General features: G+C 44.6%; 1 protein-coding gene and 1 non-coding gene across 3 annotated transcripts; both read right to left on the bottom strand.

Annotated features, from left to right (window-relative positions):
* Positions 1–4203: 4203 nt before the first annotated feature.
* On the bottom strand, positions 4204–16649 carry TMX1 (thioredoxin related transmembrane protein 1). Of its 2 annotated transcripts, XM_014854246.3 has the most exons (8): positions 16393–16649; positions 14089–14204; positions 12710–12755; positions 10758–10886; positions 8789–8834; positions 8591–8692; positions 8414–8480; positions 4204–5901 (listed from the first exon to the last, which is right to left on the bottom strand). In XM_014854246.3, the coding sequence occupies exons 1-8, from the start codon at positions 16536–16538 to the stop codon at positions 5723–5725; spliced, it is 831 nt and encodes a 276-aa protein (XP_014709732.2). In that variant the 5' UTR covers positions 16539–16649; the 3' UTR covers positions 4204–5722. The 2 variants fall into 2 exon arrangements, with proteins under 2 accessions (XP_014709732.2, XP_070360446.1); XM_070504345.1 differs by lacking the exons at positions 12710–12755; positions 14089–14204 and having other exon boundaries at positions 16393–16590.
* On the bottom strand, positions 13840–13979 carry LOC123283624 (small nucleolar RNA SNORA70). Its single transcript, XR_006524300.1, has one exon. It is a non-coding gene; the product is annotated as a small nucleolar RNA SNORA70 (small nucleolar RNA).
* Positions 16650–17572: the final 923 nt, after the last annotated feature.

Raw genomic sequence — 17572 nt, 5'->3', positions numbered from 1 at the left:
GGTAAGGTCATTTTCAAAAATCTAGCATTTTTAATCTTAAAAACCTTAACAGTAGAAGGATATAACCTCAGAATAAAGGACAGCCTTTTAATTTAATGAAAATCTGACACTGTCCTGTTTTGTGTACTGTAATTTCTCTGTAAGCTCATATCCAAGGGCAAGAATAAGTAACATCTTTTTGTGCAATTTGCATATCCTCAGATCAAAAATCAGCCTGAAGGCTGGGGCCATTTAATGACCTGAATTCACACATAAACAGTGAACATAACTAAAAATTTTTCCATGTAGTTTGTAACTGAAATTTGCCCAGTCATTCGTCTTCCCCAGCAACAAGGTGTCAAAGCACCCACTGACAGAGAGCTTAAAATCACATCAAAAGGGAACCACATTCTCAACAGGTCTCCGAGACAACACTTCAGAAATGGTTCAAGTTACAACATAGCCATAGCTGTTAAGCAGTAGAATTAATTATTCAACCAGAATCCCCTCCCCTGAACATGAGGGTTAGGAAACCTTCCACATCGAGCTGCTTGCACGTGATGAGTTAAACAATTGGCATTTCATACATTTTTCTCATTTAATCTTGACAATAAACAAAGAATAAGCTAGTAAGAAAAGAAGAAATGTTCCAGAAGACATACCACACCTCGTCCTTTACTTCCTCCCTCTCAAGGGGGACAAAATGGCAAAATAATTCCTTCTCACCACCTTCAAACTTGCATTGCTCCCATTCTCAGCAGAAGACTTAAGTCGTTGTCAAAACTGATACTTAGCAATTTGCTCACTAGACACAAAATCCAAGCAAAAGAGGATTTAAAAAGCCAAACAAGGCTCTTTCGGGCTCAAAGCCTGATTCACCCTGAATGTTTACACTTGAACCCAACACACTCTTCAGCTTCCGGGATTTCATTCCAGGTAGTTTGCAGCACAGGCCTGACTCGGCCATGAATTAAGTGTCAACCACAAGTATAAAGATTAGCTCTTTTCTTCCTGACCTTGGACTGTCACTGTGAGAAAAGTAAACCGCAGCTTGAAGAGAGAGCTCAGATGAAACAGACATGGAACTGAGCTGACCCAAATCAAGACACTACCGTGCACAAGTCCAGAGAGGGGACAGCCACGCTGATATTTAGTTTCAAGTCACTGAAAAGCCATACTCAAGATGGTTAGATAATAAGGAAAATCGTCTCAAACAACAAGAAGTCCACAGGTAGGGTGTGCTCTGCTTCCTCAGGGTACAGCCTTGCTTCTGAGATTCTCTTGGCTCCGCCCTCCTGTTTGTTTCATCCTCAGGCTGTGGGATGGCCACAAAACTTCAGCATCACATCCAGAAAATGGCAAACTCCAGAAGAAAGAGAACCGTGTCTTGAGTCTCATTTTTAAGAACAGAGATCTTACCAGAAGCCCCGTCTCTTCACTGGCTCAAATGGGACCACATGTTTACTGACTGCATCAATCACTGGTTTGGATTACCACGTGTCTTAATAACTAGGACTCACCCCTAGTGAATGAGGATGGAGTCAGCTCCCTGTGAAGCACATGGCTGCAGAGAAAGACGGAGAACTGAGTATCTGGGTGCTGCTGTGAAGGATGCGAGTGTCAGGGCAGAGCAGACATCAGCATTTACTACCATAGTAAAGGCAGGAGAGCCTTTTTCTTGTCCTGCTCCATCTCAGTGGACTGAGGACACAGGTTAGTGCCTAGTGACCCATCCCATTTCACAAACATGAAAATCAATGCCCAGAGGTGGTGGTCACATTCCTAGTCAAGGGCAGAGTCAAGACTTGAAGCCAGGTCTCTCGACCTCTGTCCAGAAGTCTCCCCACAACGCTGTGCTTTGTCTCAAACTAACCATGAGTTTCAGGCCTCAAGGAGCAGACAATCGGGTTTTAGAGACAACATATGAATGCAGTAACTGTCTTGTTAAAGGCAGAGATCCCCAGAAAAGACTTCATAAATTGAGGCCCAGAGATGTATTACAATTTGCTCAATGTCACTCAGTTAATCGGTATAATAAATGCAAGAGAAGAAATATTACCAGACAGCATGTCATTTAACTGCCAGAGAATGGATGCCACACCATCACTTACTTATGAAAAAAATGACTGTGGGCCATAAAGGACTCAGGGATTTGAGATGGCTCTTGAACCAACACAGGGACCATGAGGAGGTTTCAGGGAACGGCAGCTGATTTGTTAAAGTCGTCTCAGGAACAGTAGTTAGGTTGAGGCAAGGGAGATATAGCTAAGAACCTCTAAAATCTCCCACCAAGTATATACTTGATTCTGTGGAAGCAGACATCTAAAGTTCAGAGTTTCTGAGGAATGTCCAGGTAGCAACGTTCAATCTTCCTAAGTACCTGAGTCAAAATATTCCAGTCTAATAGTAACCTTATTTCTATGACATGCTTTACTAAAAACCCTGACACCAGGAAACTTTTTAAAAAATCTTAATTAAGTAATCCTTCAAAGTAAAGTCTATCTTCACTTAATTTAAAACTATGACTCCCTTAATTATATTTATATTTAAAAGAAGTTTCAGATAAATCAAACCTCTATCTGGTCAACTGACTTCTTGTATTTTCATTTTCAGGATAGAACCAGGCTGAGTGGTGGTCCCTGATGAAACCAGGCTCACAAGTCACACCCCACAGCCAAAGGTGTGGGACGGAGGGACAGCCGATTCCATTCACGGCCACAACACTGACAGGATCACCACTTGTAATTAATGAGTCAAAATACACCACCACGAAGAGAGGAAATATTTTAGATCTGTTCAAGTATATAATTTGACCTTACTACTTACATATTATCAAACTTCCAATTTAAATATGTTCTAGTTTAAATGGTTTTAAAACAAATGCAAAAGTTGCTAGATGTGCAATACCAACAAATCTAAAACTGCAACTAGACATTAAATTCAAAATTTTACTTTTAGAATTATACAATTACTCAGCAGGACCACTTACTTAAATCCCATCCTAAACCAATTATCTATTAATAAAAAACCACATCAAAAGTAATTTGTCAATCAAACCTCAATAAAGCTGGGAAAAAATTAATCAATTCAAAGAATTCTACCTTAAACTATTGTGTTAAATCAGAATGTCCTTGGTAACCCTAAAATGATTTAAAATGTTCATTCAAAAATGTCCATCTCATCCTAACATAATTAGGTCCACGAGTATGCCCTCTATGCCCTGGTCTGAACAAGCTGACCTCAGAAATCTGATTTCAATGCATCATTCACTGTAACAACCTCAATTATTTAGTGTGCCCAACATCACAAACCGTAACTACCAAATTCTGAGATTTCTGAATAGCATTAGTTGCAACATTCTGAGTGAGATTTTTAAGAATTTAAAATTTATATTCTAATTTAACAGATTGCTGAATTTTCAGCACTCGTACTGAAAAAAAGGACTAGCTTTGGAGTCAGAAGTGGACTGAACCCATCAGCCTGTGGCCTGCTGGCCTGAAGGTGTGGCATGCAGGCTGGCACGCTGCAGGCAGGACTCAGGAGCTGCAGGAGCACAGCGGGGCACAACGCCAGCAGCGACTCGGGGACGGCGGCTGTCACTACACACACAGGGATCGCATCCTCACGAGAACTCACCAGTCCTGTGACGCACCTTCACTGGAGCGATCAGCGTTTACAACACGACAGTCGACAGTGGCGCTACAGGATCCGGGGCAGAGTTCTCCAGGACGCTGACATCACTTTATTCCCTCCTAAACCACTGGTAGCTAAGCTGCCATGCTGAGGCCCTGACACCAATAATGGAAACCAAAGGGATCTTTAAAGGTAAAATAACCCCACAGTGTCTGTGAGACTCCGGTGTGATGGAAATTGATCATCCAGATGTCCACGGTGACAATCCTGAAGAAACGCACTGTTTTCTGAAATACCAGGTCTCTACCTGTTCAGCCTACTTTAAATTTTCTGTATAATCATATGTTCTAATTACTTAAAAACTTGAAATTTATAACATCACATATACTAGAACACTAGAACACAGAATGCTTGATTACTGAGCACTATTTTCCTGTATTGCCTCAAGGAAAAGAAAAAGATGTGAGACTCTAGCCTTGATGTCACACATCGAGGACACACACAGTGAGACACTATTCATCTGAACACTGTTAAATACAAAGCAAGCATTTCTGAACACGCAAACAGAAACCACACTATCTTCAGCTTCAGTGAAGTGCTTAGAAAAGTTTATTTTTGTGCTTAAAATATTTTTCTAAAGCATCACAATGTTATCACACATCCAAACTCTTCAATGGTAGAACATTCAATATTCCGAAGGAGACCTTTAAAGAAGGCTGTCGTACACCATGATCATAGACAGAGCAGCACGATCTAGACAGAAGGGGACTTTACAGACACTGTCTATGACATAAGGGAGAGGGACTCAGACTCAACAGTCACGGGTTTCCCCCTCCTGCAGCTAACACAGTTCTCTATCGGCCACCCCCGCCCCCCAGCTGTAAACTGCCCTCACTCTTCAAGGAGTGAAGGTGCACCCAGTGTCCTATCCTGCTGCTTCCACCTGGGACCCACACCACAGGAGGACACAGGACACACAGTGTGTCCTTCAGGAACACAAGCGGCTCCAGGCTCCAAACAGCAAGCACACTGACTGTAAACCAGTTAGGAACTCTGTACACGGGGACAAATACACACTGAAAACACACACTGTCAAACGCTTCCTCCTGAGTAGAACATAACTGTATTTTATATCAAGTCAAGCTTCTGTGGATCCTCAAAATGTAAAATACCAAGGCTTTTCCACAACATCAAATAAAAAACGGGAATGTTCACTTTCATATCCAAAAGAAAAAGTTCAAGTAGAGGCTCAACAAGAATGATGTAAAATCTGAAACGAGTGGCCAACACTTTAAATCATCAGTAGACAGCTCTTCAATTTTAAGGATCCTTCAGAAAACTTCAGTTTGAAACAACAAAAAAGTACTACTTACTAAAACATGAAAAACGTTTTCAGGAAATTAGGCAATTTAGAAAATGAAAAATGTAACCTATGGTAAGAAAAATACAAATCACACAATAACAGAGGAAACAAAGGTGACAACGCCTTTACGGGACCCAGGACCCCCCAGACTCATGGAACTCTCCCGATCAGTCATGTCCTGTGTCATTCTGTGCAGAAAACCCGAACAAAGGAACACTGTTTTTATTAGTTGCATGATCTAAAAATATGAAATTTAGACTCCATCTCTAAAGGGACCACAGAGTTGTCATTGAAATACACATTTCTTGAGACAATGGGCAAAGTTCCCATTTACGGGAAATATGTTCTTTTGTTCACACAGTGAAACTGAGAGGAATTATATCAAATGAGAAATCTTTTTCTCTAAAGTAATCTCCTTAAATACCTCAATAATGCAATACTTGGGAAATTAATTTTTCAACTCAGACTTGAAACAGGTTATTATTAAACAAACATACACAAATCTTATTGCTTGGCACCAGATTTTTCAAAACTTAAACAACTCTTTAAACCACCATGCTGTTCTTAAATCGATTTCAAACTTTTTCACATAGCCCTACTTTATTTCTGAAGGTAGACTGTTCAATCTGCTGACAATCTAGACTGAACCCTGCAACAGACAAGCAAGCCACAGTTCACTCCACACGAAAAGAAACCACCAATCTTCCCTTTCTGTCCAAATCCTACCAAGATATTTATAAAAGTTAACTAGGATTGATCTGTGGCCAGGGCAGGCCCCACGGAGCGCTGTCTGACGGCATTCTGTGGAAAGTCTGTGTTTGTTCCTTCTTTCCTTTCAGCTTCCTCTTCTGAAACATCTTCTTCATCAGCCTCTTGTTCCTCTTCCACTTTTTTCAAAGGTTGAGAAGACTCCGGTAACAATTTTTCTTAAAGATAAAGACCAGAAATGTGTTTTGCTGATGTATTACAATCACGGTAAAATCAAGACACAATTCATAGCCCCATAAATGCCATGGCATTTATCAATCAACCATATGTTGGACTTCCAAAAGGAGAAAGTTGTCTTCAAGAATAAATGATACCATAAAAATAAAAACTGGTTTGGAAGACCCATTTTACTCACCAAACTAGTTCTAATTACCCACCTATTTATGAACTGAACTAATTAACGAACCAGAATTAATGCTGTGAATATGGATGCTCTGAGAAAACATATGGCTCTAAATGTAACTATCTTGTGTTAATTTGCTATTAAATCTCCTAGTTACTAAGTAGACTGAAATAAACTTCACCTCTCCCTGGTCTCAGCTCCCAGGAGAACAGGAATCAGAATTTACAGCTGAAGCTTAGATTCCGACCCATGTTTTTTCCAAGTGGTTTCATAAATGTGCCTCCTCTTCCCGTTTAATTTTAGTAAGGTAAACAATTGAGAAAATGTACAAATCTTAGGTGTACAGCCCAGGGAATTTTTAAACACACACACACGCACATACCCTTTCTGTTTTATAGTTCCCTTAAACTCAGAAGGCACGGTGGCACTGGGAAATAGCACAGAGCGGGGCCCATGAGCTTTACTCTGCTCAGTGACCTGGACTGCCCCTAATCCCAGGCAGTCCCCAGTAGGAGAGAGCGGGACAAGCTGGAAGAAGCCACAAGGCAGTGGACAGTCTGTGTCTGGTCTGCCCTCGTCCCTTTCTCGGGTCCACAGCCCTTCCCTGTGCCACAGCCCACGCGGCGGGGCAAGCACCGCAGTTAGAGCAGTGGTCCTCCACTAGAGAGATTCTGTCCCAGGGACACCGGCAATGTCGCAGATATTTTTGGCTGTCACAAATGAAAGGTGCTCCTGGCAACCAGTGGGATGCTGCTGAACACCCAACAATGTACAAAAGACAGCCCGTCACAATTAAGAATCATCCAGCCTGGAAGGCCAGCAGTGTTGAGGCTGAGGAACCCCGGCCTACAGTGACTGTTCCAGCCAGTGAGCCCTTTCACAGTGGAGCGCACAGAAAGCTTCCAGAAGATGGGCGGGTGTAGGGAGAAAGTGTAGCTCCTTCTTGCTCTGGGATTGTGAGCTGTGGCTTTCTATAACCATTTTATGCTAAGGACTGGGAAGAGCCAAAAATGGAGCAAACACATGGACAACCGAGCAATTCAGAAATACATCTTAACAACTTCTGAGCCCCAGGATCCAGTCCGCTGTGCCCTCAGACTTCCCTGCTACATGAACCAGTCAATTCCCATTTTGCTAAAAGCCAGACAGTGTTGGGTCTTTCCCTAGCAACTGAAAATCTAAGCCTAGCATGCACACTGGAAAACAAATCACCTGCCTGCTACAGAAGGGGCGATATCACTTGAAAGTGAGGATCAGTATCTACCAGTTGTGTCACAGATTACTTAAAAGACAAATTTGTTGTTAGGTTTAAGGTTTTGAAGTGAGATAAATACAAAATGTACACTCACCAACTTTTAAACTGTCTTTTAAGTAATCTGTGCTTACAGTTTTTCCTACAGGTCAGTGGCCCTTGGTGGGGAAAACAATTCCCTCCCCTAAACACGTCCCTTTTTAGCATCAGTGCGAGAATCTAAGAAATGAAAAGATAAACATCAGTGGCTCAACAGACAGGCACACTGTAAGGGCATCTGCAGGGACTCCACTCCAGGAGTCCTGACCTCAACAAACCCTAAGTCAAGAAAGGCAGCGCAATGACGGTGCCAGGCCCAGAGCCTGACTTGGGACCTGCACTCCACTGTCACACCTGTGGCCTTGGAAAGACAGCTGGTCTCTGAGAGCCTCAGTCTCCTCAACCACAGAACAGGAAGCACGTCACTGACAGTCTACTCCAGGGAGCTGCTGAGCAAAAGACGGGAAGACAGAAAGTCCCTCACCGCAGCACAGGAGGACTTCCATCACAATGTGTAAGACGAAAAATAAATGACTGGTAGGTAATTCTATTAAGACAGAGAGCTGTGAATACTTCTAATTACACAAACTCATCTTGTAGGTCAGTACAGTGTCAACGCCAATCCTCAATCAGATACAGGAGCTGCTTTTCCAATATCCCACCACAAAAACTTAGACTTGGCTAGCATACAAAGAAAAACACTCAAATGCATCACTGTACTAATGACTGACTCAAGAGTGGAATATAGTCAACCTTTTTGACTCAAGTGTATTCAAATGGATCCACGAATATCATGGAATTTTCAAATAAATTGATATCGGATCAATGTTATGAAATATCTACAAGTTATATGCAATGTTAAAATTCTCCACATTATAAAAACCAAGAAAATAACTATGTTCCAAAATCCACTGGGCTGTCATTCTCACATGAAATCTATATCCCCCTCTGACATAAACCAGCACTCCATATTTAGAAACCTAAGCCGGAAGGGCAATGAAATCCCGTCCCAGAAATGAACAGGACAAACACTTACTGGAAGAGTACGGCTGTGGTCTGCGCCTCTTTGAAGGACAAAGGCAGTCTGCCACAAAGATCATACACTGCAGAAAGAAACATGAAAAATCTGAACATATATGATAAAGCTAGTGCAACTATATTATCAAATTTTAAAATCTTTTTCTTCCTAGTACTCTGAAAATGAAGTACTTACAAGTCCTAAAAACAGTCCAGAAAGCAGAGTTGCTAAAGCAAAAACTGCGTATGAGCCCCAAACTGGTAATCCAAGGTCTTCAATAAAATAGTTATGCCAAGTCTAAAATCAAAAGAAAAAAGTAAACTAAAAACCTGGTCATTTAAAAAAAGTGATAGTGTCAAAAATGTTCAATAGAAATAAAATTTTAGTTCATACCCTGATCCACATGGAGAGCTGGAAGAGTGCTGACATACTTCCCATCCTAAAATAAAAGAGAGAGGACCGAAAATCAGGAGGACACACAGCTGGGAAGCAGAACGTGTGTGCATATCTGCATCTCTGTTTGCACTGTCATCCCCCAACACGACAGATTTCACTGCTGGCATTAGCCAAGATTAGTGATACATCACTGACTTCACGCCTGTAATAAGAAGACTTGTTAATAAAAATTAAATTTCTGAATTGTTGCCATTATGTGATGTCCTCATAAATAACACTTGATAATTTTTCTTCCTTTTCTCCTGTTGCTTTGACATCAACCTTTTCTCACCTTTCATCTGATGATTTCTCCAATACACTGAGTGACAGGACCCAGCTGTTTAAAGTTGGGCTCACATCAGCAATGGCAGCTCTTATTCACCCTAAAACCCTCCAGAGAATGAGGAGAGAAGGGAGCCCGAAGGAATACTAAGAATTACCCCCATTTTGCTTCAAAATTAAATAAAACTTACAATAGTATTAGTTCAATAGAGTTCAATGCTGTACAAAATAACTACATTGGAAATAAATGCTAAGTCATCATATAAGTAAAGTTAATTATTTTCACAAAATTAAACCCAAGCAGTTTAGATGGACAGTTAGAAAAAGGTATCCTCCAAAAAGAAGAAGAGTTGGTGGGTTCCCAACTGTCTTCCGTCTGGCAGAAGTGTTCCACCAACACACAAACTGATTTGCGCACGAGGCAGAGCTCTTGCACACTGGATGACCTGATCTGACGGCCCGTCACCAGGCGGTGAACCTTGCAGGCCAACACGAGGAGTGCCCCTCATTCAGTCCACCAACAAAAAAGGCACGCACTGCTGTGCTGAGGGCCCAACGGGGACCGACAAGCAACCCTTCTTCCACTGGAGAGGGTGAGCTTCATTTACGAGATTTCAAAGAACAACAATCAGCTACATTTTCAGTTCAAGACAGAAAGGGACTTTAATTATGGTGCTTCTGTTGTTTAAAATGCACATGGGAACAGGGACAAGGAACTGAAACGCAAGCACTGTGGCCTCACTGCAGTCCGCACTAACTAGACTATCGGGGCACTGCCTGCCTTAGCTGGGCCGGCGCTCAGTGGGCGACTTCTGACAGCTAAAGGACAAGTTGAGGCAGAGGTTTTCTCAGGAAGTGAGGAGCAGGGGAGGGTGCTAAAGATAAACTTCTCTTGCAAAGTCGTGCCTAGGGCTGATCATCCCCCACTCCCAGAATCCGGAGAACTTTTCCCTCCTACGCCCTTAGAGTCCTGACTCCCTCATCCTCCAAGGGCCACTGTGTGGAGGGGACGGGAAGGGACAGCTTAGCCACAGCAGGATGAGTCACTCAGCAAAACTCACTGTCCCCAGAGGTCTCTCAAATGACCTGTGAGGCCTTGTGGCCCAGTGGCTTGCAGGAAACACACTTGCCATCTCCAGCCCTTACTGCTCCACAGCAAGCTGATATGCGGAAACGCATCTATACATATACAGGGGCACTGTCCATGCACACCAATCCAAGCTACCAAACAGGTGGAATAATTCAATCACGCCCAGTCAAGAACTGACATCCAAAAGCAGCATGAGTAGATATGTGTTCAAGGCTTCTCATTCAAATATTAGGTTCAAACGATAGCTTCACCCATTACATTGCTCACACTCTTATGGGGATTATTTAGTTTTTAATGATCAAATGACCATATCTACAGAGCAAAACTACTCCTGAAAAGGCTTCAACTTAATTCTGTAGAATGCCTCCTTCTTGCTTAACAAGGATCAAAGTATCTGTTTGAGTTTGAAGATAATGTCAAACTAAAAATACCATAGTAAATCTGAATATACCTTAAGAGTCCAAGAATTAAAACCAAGTTTGGAATGCTCTGCTTACACGAAATACAGTTAACTGTCCCAACTAATAGTGAAATAAAGAGAGCCCTCATACTTACAGAATGGAACCGGGACCAAACCACGATGAAACGGGTCCAATATTCTTCCACTCCTTCTCACTGATGAAGTTTATGAAGTCCTTCTTAGTCCTCGGGCCCTGATAGCGCCTAAATTCACCATCTTTACAACTAAAGAGGATCAGAATTCAATATTAACCAGCACCCAAAAGCTCTGTATTTGTCCTATTTCTTTACACTCATTTTACAGTCAATCCTAATATTCAAAATGATTAGCAACGAAAAGTGACAAATTACACCAATTACTCAGGATGTCTTCGCCTCAAATTTAACTAAACAATGAGGTCGTATTTTTAAACAATCATAAGCCTTAAGACTGTTACCGTTACTCTTCCAAATAATAACACTATGAAACAGTAAGAAGTTATATGTCAATTATATCTCAATAAAACTGGGGAAAAGCACAGTAAGTAGAAAACCTCAGAGAGCCACTTTCAGCCTTACGTGTAACACACGTGTGAGAGGGACACTATGTGAAAGGTTGCAGAACGGTGTCTGGCACTTACTGATTATTAGCTACTGCTAAACTCTAGGTTAGAACTGAAGGCATTTTTCTGGCACTTTGGGCCACAACCACCTCCTCTCAGCCAGCACACTTTAATCGTGGGCTTTAATCACGGGGGAGTCCGGGGCGGTGCCTCCCTTGTACCCATGTCGGTGACTCTCTCGTACAGTCTGCTCTGCACTCTTCCTGACGCCCACCTCCTCCTCCCCTCCCAACACCACGAGTTCTGTCCAGGGTCATAAATGCTCTCCCCGCTGCCACACCTTCACCACTTCTAAACTACCTTCAGTAACTCAGCCAGTCTAGTCCTACTTATTAACACTCCTTTCTTTATCACTTATATGCAAAACCTTTCAACAGCTCCCTACTACCTGCAGTATGGTGGGAGGATCCTTTATGCACTCAGTCGTAGACCACAAGAAGACTCCACTCAACAAAACAAAGTTTTGCGGAGAAAATGGCATCTGAGCTGTTTCTGAAGGATAGGCAGGATTTCAACAGGAGAAATGAGGGGAATGGGCATGATGAACAATGTGACCAAAAGGAAAAGGGCAGGATACTCCAGGGACGCTCAGGGGGTGCAGAGAAGTGAAAGGAAAGGGGGAGACTGACGACAGCCAGTTAAGGCAGCTGGGGCAAGACTAAGTGAGAGGGGAGGCACCGTGGAGACAGAACAGACACTCAAACAGACACACGGGAAGCAGGGGCGAACCAAGTACACAGACACGGTGGAAAGTGATACACAGAATGCAGAGAACTGCCAGCTCATCGTGTCCTCTTTAAACGAGGAGAGAAGCACCTCCTGCATCAGCCCGCGAGCCAGAGGAACATTAAGGTTCGGGGCAGGAGCAGACTGGAAATGTCCTATCCCCATTAGGAGATAGAGTTCAAAGGAAGACCCCACACCGAAGACTACAGAATCTTTTCCGTGCTGACGTACCACCCAGCCACTGCACCTTCTACCGTCCCCAAGGTGGAGCTACAGCACTTTCTTAGCAGATTTTTGAACATATCATGTCCCTATTTATTACTGTTTACGAGACTGTCCTCCGGATGAAATGCTTACTCTGCACTCTTTTGAAAATTCTACCTCCAAGCTTGGGTTTAAACCCCATATTCTCTAGGAACCACTCCAGCCCAGTGAGTGTTCCTTAACAAACTTCCTGCGGGACTTACCACAACTCCGGGCTCTTAATCATTTACAGTGCTGAACAGTATCACCATTTCATGTGAATATCACGTTCCAAAAAAATTACAGATCTCTGAGACACATCACTCATCTCTCTAAAGACACTAAGAGCAAAATGAGCCTTCTAATACACTTACTGAATATAATGCTCTTTAGACACAATCCAGGCCAGAGGCCTGCTATTTTGATTACACTGCGATGCATCCTGCTCCATTAGACACAGAGTTTTCAAACACTTACTGATAAATAGTAGGAAGAGCAGTTATGATAAATCGCCCACTCAGTCCTACAAAAGATAAAGATTTCACATAAACACGAGCAAGAACACACGCCAGATTTTATACAGGCCAATCACTCACTACTTAATAGTTGATTCTGAATTATTTAATACTAATAGGGAAAAAATACGAAATTATACCTAAAAATAGTTGAGCTTTGTAATATAAACAATGAAAAAAAATCTCAATTATGTACTTAAAGCAACTTAAAAACTACGGCACATTACCTTAATGAAAAGTATGTAAAGCCTGAATATTGAAGTCATCTGTGAGTATCTTTATACATATGTGTACACACTTGATGGATTACACCGTCTGATAAGACCACTAGCGATGAGTGACAGAACAGCACATATAACGGTAGTCTTAGAAAGGTCTAAAATCAAATGAAAGTGTATTTGACATTCAAAAAACAAAGCCAGAGTTTAAGGTGTTGTTAAAAATGGAAAACATTATGAATCTCTCATGAGATGGGCAATTAACAATAGCAGCTAACATTATTAACCACGTGTTAAGTACTAACATAACTGAGGATAATCTATCCCTCAGTTTTCTTATGCATAAAATGGGGACATTAACTATCTTACAAGGTTATGTAAAGATTATACAATAAATACAAAACACTTGAAGCAGGACCTGTAATAGATAAGTGCTCAATAAATATTAACTATCATTACCATCTGGGATGGGGTCAGAGTGATGAACCCAGGTTCATTACGACCAACAGGTAAGACGAGGCTGGTCTAAGACAGGAGCATCCTTGAGGGCAGGGGCTGCCACTTGTCCAGGGGGCCAAGTCAGGAGAGTACCTGACCCTACAACCATGAGAGCTTTGTAATTAAGAGCCCATGTCCTCAAATCATAGGTATTAAATCTGGAACCTAATTACAGAGATTCGGATCACTTGTCAGGGAACGTGTCCTTGACTCTACAAAGAACCTCAGACATGCTCCTTATTCTGAAGCTTGGGATGGATGCAAATGATGGCTTGGCCAATGTCCACATGGACCACCACGTTCAAGGACTTCTCAGAGGCGTCTTACATGCTAGTCTCGGGCTGGCAGTTATGTGGGGAAGAATGGGGGGGAGGGGCAATGTCTCCAAGGTGCCTGAGAGCAACACATAAAAGGAATGAACTGCTTACACTCGCAGGGAATCTGCTCATTGCAGCCTCTGCACACTGAGCCCCCACCAGGGAGGAGGGGCTCAGCTAGCTTAACAGATGGTTACGTTTGTAAAACCTAACGAAAAGATAGAGTCAAGACCATGTAATGTGGACAACAAGATAAATACATCAACCCAACGTGCAAAGAAACAAAGCTAACCACAGACTTACAGTACCTGGCTGCTCTGTGACATCTACTTTCGCAACATTAACCTCGAGATCTTCTCCCCACTCAGCAAAACTTTCCCATTCTGGTTGAAGATTCTGACAAGCAGGACACCATGGAGCATAACTAAAAAATACAGTTTTGAAAAAAGTTAAGCACTCCAATGACTATATTGGGATGAAAATGTGTAATTCATAAAGAATATTTTATACTAAAAACAAGATAGCAAAGTTGTTAATTTTGTGAAGATGAAAAAGCTTTAAGTGTGGGTCTAAGACTCTGGAAATCAAGAACTATGAACTGATGATGATGCTAATCACACAGAGTAATTCTGAGAGTAAGTTCTTAAGACACAAGGACTTTTTCACATGCAAAACGGCTCTTTAAAAACCTCTGGCTTTCTCTACTTAAAATGCAGCCACCAGAAAGCTAAATGCCAAATTTGGAGTTCACCAGTTTTAATAATTTCAGTCACAAATGCAAGGTGCTAGTATGAGAAAACCAGGAAGTGCCCAAGGCTGTGGCGAATGAGGAAACTTTAAGGAGGGATCCCCTACCCAGCTCAGCTGCCACAGAGGACGGCCTGCCCAGTCACTCTGGCAGGCTAGTCTTACTTAAAAGCAGCTGAAAATCTGCATTTTTATGTAAAAATGTTACCTAACAACTTAACCCACAGACCCAAACATGAGGCAGGCCACACAAAGCTCTTTGGGCCAGCCTGTTTCTGAGTCCTCAGCTTTACAGACCGGTCGGCTGCCAAGCTCATTAGCATGCCCATTACTCCTCTGGGATTCAGCATCTTTTCAAGGCCCCGATTCTTCCCTAGAGTTTTATTTTCCCACTTTATTGTATATTATCTTATGATTTGCCTCAGTTTTTTTTAATGGAGCCAGGAAGAATAAGGCCTACATCCAAACACAAGAGTACAGTTTCTGTACTTTATTATTTTTTCTTGACTTATTTTATGGAAATAACACTCCTAAAAGTAACAGGCCTTGTGGAACAAGAGTAGAACCGTGCAGAAGAGCCAAAGCCGTAATGATAAACTGTATTAAATGGAAACCTCTCTGTAACACACCGCTGTCAGGACAGGTTTAACAAGGCGAGCTGACCTGTCATAAACGCAGACTATCACTAGACTACTAGATCCCTTTTTCAGGTTCCTTTTGTTTCCCAGACACTTTTTAAAGACTTAACTTCAAAATCAGTAGGCTACAAAAAAACCCCAAATGCTGTCGCTGGTTACATCCCTCTCCCCTGCAGCTTCAACGACGTCTGAAAATTCATTCACTCAGTTGCAGATTACATGCACGCCGTATAAACATCCTCCCCTATCTTGTCTGCCAAACAAATGTCCCATGCCTTTTTTGATTTTGCGACTCGAGAGCTACTGATGTGGCCTTCCGGGTTCTCCCTTGGGGACGTCCACCTCCCTCCTTAACCGGCAACCCACCACACAAGAAACACTGCCCTGAGCCTTGTTAAAGAAGGGAGAGGGTTCTAACAACAATTACCGCAAGTCTACTCCGTGGGAGGGTCGGAGACGAAAGGAAGCCAGCAGACCCACACCAGGACACACGAATTAAGGCCTTTAGGGACGTCTCTCCTCCGTAAAATGCGGGGAATAGTACCTGTCTTACAGAACCTGCACAGAACTAAACCTGACAACGTACGTGAAGCGCTCCGCAGTGTCTGGTACACAGTTAGCACTGAATAACGGCTTCTTCAGTAGTAGCACTAAGACCGCTAGCTTCAATCAGCCGCACCCACCAGTTTTGGGACTAAAGCAAAGGAGACAGCGTTTCTGTCTCCCGCCGACGCCGAAGGGACACTGGCGCGAGTCACCGGGCGCACGATCTCCTCGCACAATGGCGATGAGCCGGCGCCGGGTTCACCCCGCACATCTCGCGGAGCGACACCGCCCAGAGAGGCGCAGGGGCAGCACCGGGCGGCGGCACGCGCGGAGCAGCGAGGCGGAGCCGAGAGGAGCAGCAGAGGAAGACGACAAAGGCCAGAAAGACGCACACGGCCCGGCCCGAGGGCACCCGGCATTACGCAAACACCAGAACGCCCGGTGCGCAACGGAGAACTCTGAGCTCGCGCTCCGGGGCCGACACGCCCACCCGCAGACGGCCTTCCGGGGGACAGCAGAGAACAGGACAGGAGAGCAGCGCCGCGGCGGCAGGGACGCGGACACGCGCGGGCCCTCGGCGCCCGCCACGACCGGCGGCGGCCCGCGGCGGGCTCTGCGGGGAGGGCCGGACCGGACCTAGAGCGGGACCCACCCGCCGGCCGCCCCGGGCCCGCGACTCACAACTCTATCATCCACTCTCCTTCCAGCAGCTCCCGCCAGTTGTCGTCCGTGAGCACGCGCACGTCGCTCCGCCGGCCGGCGGTCGCCCCGCAGAGCAGCAGGAGCAGCACGGCCGCAAGCACCCCTGCACTCCTGGAGGGCGCCATGTCGCCGCCGTCCGCCCGCCGCGCCGCGCCGCACTTCCGCCCTCGCGGCCGGCCTGCGCATGCGCAGGACCCCGCGGCCCAGCGCACGCGCCTTGGGACTCTCCCTGCGCATGCGCGCAACGCCTGCGTCCTGGAGGTGGGTTGAAGAGGGAGGAGGGAGGCGTGTCTACCCCTAATGCACAGGACAGGAAAGCGGTCTCTGCTGCCCGGCTTGCGCCGCGCCGCCTGGGAGGGGAGCATTGAGAGAGGAGGGGCGAGGCCGGGGGCGGGGCTGCGGAGAGCGCCTGCATGGTCTGCGCGGGACCTGGCCCCCCGAGGCTGGCACGGGGACTGGCTGGAGCCCATGGGTAGGTTCACACCAGAGCTAGTTCTAATCAAAGGCCCTTCAAGTTTTCGTTTGTTTCCTTCAGAGATCCTCTGGTAAAGCTAATGGGGGTTCACACGAGTCAGAACGTGGGTTACTTCTGGGGCGTCTGGACGGAAAGGCGCGCAGGGTCCCCTGAGGCGCCCTGGATGTCCTCTGTCTTGTCTCAACGGTGGGTCACGGTGTACACGCGGGTAAAAAGCCACCGAGTGGTGCACGTTAGATTAGTGCACCTCAGGATGTATGTTAACCCTAAAGACGGGGATCTTTCATTTAAAAAATACGTAGTAGTCACAGAGATGCTAGATCAGAAATTCAAAGTGGAACAAGACATACGCTCCTAAGAAGGATTTGAGATCTTTTCTCAATCATTTGTAGATACAAGTGAAATGAAAATGTGCGCTGTCTTAGGAAGTCTCAGGCAAATGAAATCGTCACCCCTGCTGTCCTCGCGCTCTCCCAGCGTCCCTGCAGTCCGCGACTGCCGCCCCCCACTGAGGGCGCTTTCCAGGACACGGTGACCCGCAGGTTAACAAAGCCAGAGGTTTCTTCTATGCGTTCATCTTACTTGGTGCCAGCAGCCTTCACCCTCCTCGGAACGCTTTGTGGCCCTGATTTCTGCGGCCTCACTCGCTTGTTTTTTCTCCTTCCTCACTCGCTGCTCCTTCTG

The sequence above is a fragment of the Equus asinus genome, chromosome 2, assembly GCF_041296235.1.
Source record: "Equus asinus isolate D_3611 breed Donkey chromosome 2, EquAss-T2T_v2, whole genome shotgun sequence".
Lineage (NCBI taxonomy): Eukaryota > Metazoa > Chordata > Mammalia > Perissodactyla > Equidae > Equus > Equus asinus.
The sequence above is the reverse complement of the archived record's forward strand: the minus strand, read 5'-3'. Positions and strand labels throughout refer to the sequence as shown.